The following is an 8,570-nucleotide window of genomic DNA, read 5'->3' as shown; positions in this document are numbered from 1 at the left end:
ATATATATATATATATATATACACACACATATAATTTTGACGTTAATACCGGTCTAATAGTACACACAATTTAAGCAGTACACAAGATTTAAAGTCAAATAGGCTAGGTTGGAACACTTGTTCTGCCCCTTTACTAGCAGTGGGGCCTTGAGCAATTCAACACCTTGTTGCTCATCTGTGAGATGAAGTACCTACTCCTTTACTTCCAGTGCTGACAGTAATGATTCCACAACAGACTGTCTATGAAAGTGCTTTCCCACTTGCATCTCATTGAAGAAGCTCATTTGGTCACCTCGAGTGTTATTATCTTGCAGGCCACCTGCTCATGATTATGGGGTGCTCTCTCATCAGCAGACATGTTTGCTCTGAGCCATCCTTTTTTTTTTTAAGTATTTATTTGAAAATTTAGAAGACCTGACAATACAGGACCCACATACCTTCATGGTGCCAATCTGTTGTCTCACGGTGCATGTGTCTTCAAGGGTACTACCGCTGCTGCATGTTCTTGGTTTGTATTTATTCTCTGCCTCACCTCTACATCACATGAGTTTAGAACTACTGGCTTACTTCAATTTCCTCTTATGTCTAACTCTACTTTGTTAACTACCAACTCAGGGCACTTCATTCCAGTGTGGACAGCTCTGTTTGATGTAAATGTTTTCCATGTGTTGGAAACATCTGTCTGCTTATAGCTTCCACCCACGGGCTCTAGTCCAACCATCTGAAGCAATGCAGACCAAGCCTTCTCTGCGCCATGTGACAGCCCCTTACACACTTGAAGACAAGGGCCGTCTGTCTGCCACATAGAAGCTATAACCATAAACAGGTGTCACCGTTCCTCTTCTGAAAGCCCTTGTTTGATTAGATGTTTTCTTCAAACATATCCATCTGACTACATATTTCCTCATTAATTTGATTGTTGATTTATGGACTGAACTTGGGACATGCCTCAGTTTTCTACTTGAAAGAAGATGCACAAGAGTAAAAGACGATTCATTGCTTCCACAGATTTTACAAATAAATAAATCAGGCTTGCGAAGTAGTCTGTGGTGCTGTCAAAGATCTCTCCGCATTTGTTTTGGTACTAAAATTCCTCACATTTTCCTACTTTTGAAATGATGTTGATTCAAAAATCGGCTTATGAAATGAATTATGTATATATGTATATGTTTCCATAATAATGCTGCAGAAGAGCGTGCGATGGAATGTCAACTTTCCTCTCTTCCAGTCTTCCTCTCTAAAATGCAGAATGACTTTTAGAAGGACATCCCTCAGCAGCTAGTGGGGCTTTTGTCTCTGCACATGTGTGTGTGTGTCATGCACAGATCTGTGGATAGGTGGGAACTAGATGTGAGAGGCATGAGGAGCTTCAAAAGGTTTGTGAGAAAATGGAATGAGAGACGATGGAATTGGTGTGTGAACTTTTTGACACTGCTTTATCTGTTTCACAAATGGGATGATACCATGATAGTGTTCAACTAGCGTTATTTCACTTAAAAATTTACTCCTAAAAAAAAAAAAAAAAAATTTACTCCTGGGCAGTTTTTTCACATCAGGGATGCTGAGTGCCATGTTACCTAACATCTTTATGTTGAGTCATTTTATTCGAGTACTTTTCTTTTATTGGATCTTAAGATTGGAAGAGATCTTCACATTCACCTCTTCCATTAGTTGTTCCAACGAAGGTATGGTGTATTAGTCTTGGTACTTTGGAGAAACAAATCCACAGCAACTCATGTATAAAAGGGAGTTTTATGTATAGAAAATGTGCATCATGAAAACATCCCAACCCAATGCTGCCCAAGCCCACAAGTCCAACATTAACCCATTAACCTAACACCAGTCCACAAAGTCCTCCACCTCACAAAACAGTGGCAATGATGCCGACTGCAGGAGGAAAGCTGAGTCCGTGAACGTGTAAGCATCTCAGCACTAGCAGGGGTCTCCACATGGCTGCTCCAGCACCCAGGGCTGCATCGGGATAGGTCCATGCAGCTTCTCCTTGGGGATGTCTTGTAGGAAGTCAATCTTGCAAGCTGAAGCAGGGAACTGCTAAGGCAGCTGCATCCTGGTGCGACCATCACAAAGCAAGAGACCCGAGAACTAGAAAGGCGAGGCTCACCACCCATTTATCCCTCCGCCTTTCAACCAGCCCCACATGTGATTATCGGCCAGGCTGGCACAATTAACTAACTCATATGGTAAAGCTTTTTAGAGCTTTCCTAGCCAGGGATCAATCGTCTGAGTGAAAATCCTTCCAACTCCTTGGTGGGTGCTCTCTCCCGAGTCTGAAATTCCCCTCTGCGACAGCCTAGCATCTGCGGGAGTTTTTCCTGCACGATTAACGGCATGTGTCCCCTTTTATGTTGTGCATTGGTCCAGTGTGTCTTCTAGGGTGACTCTGAAATATCTTTTTGGCTAGTACTGCAATTTTTAATCTATGCTCTAAATATTTATTGTTCAATAAAGCTGAAGAATGTCAGTCTTTCTCAGTCTTTCTGGGGGGAAATGAGATCAGAAATGTTTCATCCATTTTGCATCCATCTTTAGTGTCAGGAATAAGACAGACATATTTGCTAAGATAATATTGTGCGATGTTTACTTAATGATGCCAAAACTTCTAGTCCTCTTCCTTGGGGAGCTAGTGTAAGAATTACTACTCTGGGCTATTCATCCCCAGAGTCTGTGTTTATATATCTATTTTATCTATCTATCCATCTGTTGATTTATTTGAATAATTTGAATGACATATATTTCATATCCCATACAATTCAAAGATTTAAATATAGGAAAAAGCGGTGTGCAAGCACCACTACAACCAATTTTAGAACATGTTCTTCATTCTTGTACTTATTATTGGCTCCCCGTTTCCCTCCAACCTACCTTCTCGTAATCCCAGACACTATAAATCTAGCTACCATCTCTCTATATTTACCTATCCCGGATTTCATATAAAGGAAATGATTCCAATAGATGACAACCACACAGACACAGAAAAACTTCAGAAGGAAGCAGAAATTAATAAAAACTAGAACAAATTAAAAATGGGTCAAAAGAGAAAAACAAATGATGAAGTCTTACATTTTCACCCGTTATCTACATTAATCCACTTTCTGGTCAATGGTCACAGGGAGTTCTCTGAAGGTTTAACCCACCTAGCCTCCCCACCTAGCATCGTTTCATCAAAACGTCCCTTAGCACAGTGTCTAGATTTCTCATCCCTCATCGACCAGGTTGACCTGATTCAGATGAACACTGGCCTGCCTGTGTTTCCATATCATCCTCAGACTGGAAAGAACTTTCCAGATTCAGTCTTGAGCAGGACAGAGAGTGGCCCAAATTATATTGGCATCCTGGGGGACCCAAAGTGGGAATGGGGAGAGCACTACTGGACAAGGATTGATGGTTAATCCATAAATAGCCAGTTTGGACATTGAATTTAGTTTATGTATGAAAGCAGCCAGAGGCTAAATCTGAAATAGGCTGTCAGGACTCCTGCCTTGAATCCACATGAACACCGCTCTGTGGCTGACAGTTTGATTGCATCGCCGTCCGCTGCTTAACCTGAATTGTGGCAAAAAGGCCCATCAAACCGTCCTTCAGCCTGAGGACAGAGGAAGGGGTGGAGCCACTCTCACAGTTGGTGACTGGCTGACAGCGGTCACTCAATTCTCAGGGCAGTTATCATCACCGTTGACGTCTGGCGGATTTAATACTCCACGATTTCCCGCAGATGGGCTGGCTAACTGACGCTTTTTCCTCTTGTTTGTAGAACCACTTCCCACTCAACCACCGACTTTCCCTCCAACGATTCCACCAGCAAAAGAAGGTAAAAGAATAAAGCAATAATGATGTGATTTTAGATTTAGGATTCCTATTGATTTGACCTGTTGTCTTTTTCATTTAAAACCCAATGCATTCATAGTAGATTTTTATTACATTACCTATTTGACCTCCTAAATAAGAACAATTCTCCAATATATGTACACAATGGGTGTATATATGGATTGTGATAAGAGCTGTAAGAGCCCCCAGTAAAATGACTTTTAAAAAAAGACAATATAGAGAATACAACATGGGGGTAGGGGGGAGAACGATTCTCAGATCCTGTTGTGATCTCTACAAGCAGTCATTTAGGAACAGCCTGTACATGAAAAAGAGATTTTCTAGAAAAACTGAATAATTTGGGCTTCATTGGCAACATCTGAGAAGTCAATGTTCACCAAAGAAGAATAGTAAGCTCATTTGTGAAACAGTTTATAGTTCATAGTTCTATAGATAAGGGTTCTGATTTCCTACTTGGCTTCTGAAATGTGTCTTGCAGTCTCTGTGTTGACTACAACTGTCCCTCGCACCATGTGTCTGAGAAATTACGGTAACCTTCTATCAAACCTCCTAACATAGGGTTGATAATTTTTTTCATCCTACTAATGAGCATGACTCGAGGCAATCTATGTTTGAGAAAAGAAGTCTTGGTGGAGTCTGCAGGGTGCATTAGAGGGAGGAAAAGACAAATGTATACAGGTAGGACGAGCACTTGGCAGGTGTGCAAGGGGGCATGAACTCTGCTAAGGTCCAGCATCCTTCCTCTCCTAGCACGCAGTCTTTGTAGCATCACTTCCCAGACTGTCTTGCTTTACTGCAAAGTGGTACAGTTCACAGTTGCCCAGGCATGTCTTAGGTTGCCCTGCATTTTTTATTGCTATTTCCTCTACCTGGAAGGCCAAACTCTTTCTTCTTTCATGAATTGATATGATCTTTAATTTCAGTATCGGGGGTTAATTTTGTTAGGGATAGAGCTGAAAGCAGACTCCTAATGGATGTATTTATAGATTAGGTTTTCTGATGTTGAGATTACAGGCATTTTAATATCAGAATATTTTTATTGACAAATGAGCATAGTTCAATCAACAATCATCCGTGAAAACTCTGAGAAGACTTAGAGAATGTGGGAGGCTGGGTGGCAGTAAGGCGTGACAAAGTGGAAGCCGGGTCTTGGAGGTCAGCAGCGTGGTGGTCTTAGGCAGGGCAATTTTCCCAGCTTGGATACCTTCTAATTGCCATGAGGGTATAGAATAGTATTAAATATGTGATTAAGGGAATACTGAATACTTTTTACATAAGCACTAAAGAATCAAGGAAAGTGCAGTGCAAAGGAGAAAAGTAACAAACGGATAATTTCATGTCCCATGGGTAATTCCTCTATGTATCTCCATGTATTTTCTTCTTTCCTTTTGATTATGAAGTATATCTATATTTTAAATTCGACTTTATCTTTAAATTCATTTTGCTTTCACCAAGATGATGAAACCCAATGGAGAAATCATTTTCCCCAGGAAACAAAGGACCAGCTTCGCATTTAGAAGCTAAGGGTTGGTGGATTTTTTTAAGAAATCTTGTTATTGGGGGCTTGTACAACTCTTAGGCAGATCTAGTGTTCGCTTTCAGCTTTAAATTTAGACCGTAAATGTGTAAACTCTTGAATCTTGAGGCTCATGAGAGCAACTTTATCAGATCCTTGCCTCTAGAGTACGAGCTCCCTTGGAGATGGCTTGTTTTCGTTCATAAATAGCTTGAAGGGAATGAAAGTGAACTTAATAAAATAAAAAACCAAGTTGAGCTCTACTTGGTTTTTTGTCTTTTTTTTTTTTTTTAAAGAAAGGGAAAAGGCACATTATCTCATAGAATATTTTTGTTCAACTGGCAGAAGATGAAACAATTTAGATTACTGAAGAATAAATTGTTTGCTTTGTTGTAAAATAAAGTTATCCGCAATGAGCTACATGAATGAAAGGGCAAGGCAGCATAGATAATATGAAACCGGACAAGATACCAAGAAATAAATAAGACTTAGAAAAGAACGTTTAGTGGAGTAGGTTTTTGGTTGGTGTCGTTTTTTGCTTCTTTTTGTGTTGATACCAATCATATCTATTTATGATAACCTTTTTGAGTTAACGTTAGTGTATATTTCTTGGCTACATATCGATGGGTGATGGGAAAACAGAGGCAGAATTAATGGGCATTGCTGGACTTAAATATTGCTTATGGCTTCAGCCCCAATGCATACCAAGGTATACATTAATACGTTTCCCTTGGGTCATATGGCTTTCTTCTGAACTTGAATTCTTTCAACTTAATTTTCTAACTCAATAAGCAGAGGATAGGGTGCAGAGTGCGATAGCTTGATCTTCCGTGTAGTCGGTAGAGAATGTCCTAATTGGACTAGAGAGGGCCTACTGATGCCTCTGTCTCAAAATTCCGTTAACTCCATGCTCTCCTCTCCTTTCCCCCATTTTTGTTCTTTGGGATTGAGATTCACACTTTTCTGTGTTTCTTTCTGAATCATAAATAGTAACCTTGGGTTTAGGAGAGAAATGATGACCAGGAAGCATCATGAACAAAACCTTAGAATACAAACCTAAGCATATTTACTCCTTCTTTTGGGAAAAAAGCTTTTCCATACCAGAGGGAAACCACTACCAGTGGTAATTTTTTGGCTTGGTAACTGCTACATTACCTCCCCATCTTTGATTCTTAATTGATTCTCAATCCTCAGTATGTAAAGCAGCCAAGGCAGACCTGGTGTTTATGGTGGATGGATCCTGGAGCATCGGAGACGATAATTTCAATAAGATCACAGACTTTCTGTATAGTACTGTTGGAGCGCTGGACAAAATTGGTGCCGATGGAACTCAAGTAAGGCGAATAGATTCACTCCTTCATTTTGTGCGTGTGAACATTATTTTGTACTCATGAAATTAATTCCTAAACGTCTTAAGCCTGTAGTCTGACTACTTGTTGGAGATAGAAGTGAAGAATTTTGACAACTTCAACCCCAAATGAGGGGATAGATCAGTCTGGGTTTGTTAGCAGATTTGGGGTGCCTGGTAGAGTTTGATCAATAACAGCTCACTGCCATCGAGTTGATTCCAACTCATGGTGACCCTAGAGGACAGGGTAGAACTGCCTGTGTAGGTTTCTAAGACTAACTCTTGACAGGAGTAGAAAGCCTTGTCTTTGTCCCAGTAGAGCTTGAGAAGATGTTGACTCTTAAGAGCTGTCAAATTCAGCAACCTAATGACCGTGTCATGGTATGTTTCTTTTATATTGCCAATAAGAGTGTATTTTTAAAGAATACACACAACGACTTTTCTGCCTTTAAGGACATCAAAATCTTAAAAGGGAGTGAGGTCATGGTCACAGCATAGGAACCTAATTTACGCAGCATATGTTTGTATAACATCTACTATGACCAGACCCCATACTGGGCAGAGGAGACATAGCCACGAAGATGTCCAAGAATATCCTTGGCCTTCCAGTGACCAGCCTGGTGATAGGGGGTGGGTTTCTCAATTTTGTGTGCTTTATGGGTAAACGACTAGTAATCACTTCACAGATTAGATTCATTAAAATATCCTTGTACAATGTCTAACATTTAATAAACTAACAACCACCACCACCACCACCCCCAAAACCCCAGAAGTCATAGGTAACCAATTAATGGAAGCTGCTATTATTATTTCATTGGTTGGCCTCTTGATCATGAAAATATTTAAAAATGATTCTGGATTCTTTCGTGGCCAATTATGACTGATGGAAAATGATTCATTGGAAAGTCTTGTGGTGTTGTTATGATGATTTAGTGTTGTGAAAACAAAGCCTAACCAATGAATTTTGAAGATTTTAATACAGGCAGGCTAACTAATTACTTCCATAATACATCTGTTTTCCAACAATATTTTGAGTGAAGTCCAATTGTGAGTCTCTGGACACAGTCAAGTTATAAGGATTAGCTTCCCCCCTTTTTTTCTTCTGTCCACTAAGATGGCAAAAGTCTCAGGGAGATTTCATCATAAACCCTTTCCTGAATGTAGAGAAACAATAGTTATAATTTGTATGCAAATTTGAGATGTAACCTGTGTGACCTTTGAAACCGAGGTGATTATACCCTGGGTAGAGTAAGCCATGACGGTGGTGGTGATAGCCTGCTACCATGTCGTGCTCTGTGGCCCTGTGACAGACTACACATGTGTCAAAGCTAACACGCCCTCCTTCTGCAGGTGGCAATGGTTCAGTTTACTGATGATCCCCGGACAGAATTTAAGCTAGACGCTTACAAAACCAAAGAATCTCTTCTGGATGCAATTAAACATGTTTCATACAAGGGCGGGAATACCAAAACAGGTAAGACCACTGCCAAACAAGACAAGAAACCCAAACCCAGATAAGTCCCAATGTCATTCATTATTAGTAACTACCTAAATGTGGTTTTAAAAGGTATTTAAAATTTTTCAATTTTCCCACTGATGTTAGAATCTTGTTCCTGCCCTCCCCTCCCTGGCACAGGCAAAAGGAGAGGGAGTGAAATCACACTGTTCACTGTGGACCTTTTTGTTCCAGGAAAAGCCATTAAGCACGTTCGAGATACTTTATTTACTGCTGAATCGGGCACCAGGAGAGGTATTCCAAAGGTGATCGTGGTCATCACTGATGGGAGGTCCCAGGATGATGTGAACAAAATCTCCAGGGAGATGCAATCAGATGGTAAGGGCTCCTCTAGGCAGCAATAG

The 8,570-nt window shown here is 40.4% G+C and overlaps 1 protein-coding gene across 1 annotated transcript in view; it reads left to right on the top strand.

Moving 5' to 3' along the window:
* COL14A1 (collagen type XIV alpha 1 chain) overlaps window positions 1–8,570 on the top strand; it is a 221,421-nt gene that overhangs the window by 118,762 nt on the left and 94,089 nt on the right. The window contains exons 24-27 of the mRNA XM_045287068.1: window positions 3,773–3,829; window positions 6,557–6,696; window positions 8,061–8,184; window positions 8,401–8,544. Of these exons, the coding sequence (XP_045143003.1) occupies window positions 3,773–3,829; window positions 6,557–6,696; window positions 8,061–8,184; window positions 8,401–8,544 (465 nt within the window). The remainder of the gene's footprint in view (window positions 1–3,772; window positions 3,830–6,556; window positions 6,697–8,060; window positions 8,185–8,400; window positions 8,545–8,570) is intronic.

The sequence above is a fragment of the Echinops telfairi genome, unplaced genomic scaffold (genome assembly GCF_000313985.2).
Source record: "Echinops telfairi isolate 266 unplaced genomic scaffold, ASM31398v2 ScPeMD7_1;HRSCAF=3_0, whole genome shotgun sequence".
Classification (NCBI taxonomy): Eukaryota; Metazoa; Chordata; class Mammalia; order Afrosoricida; family Tenrecidae; genus Echinops; species Echinops telfairi.
This window is presented reverse-complemented; position numbering and strand designations above follow the sequence as displayed.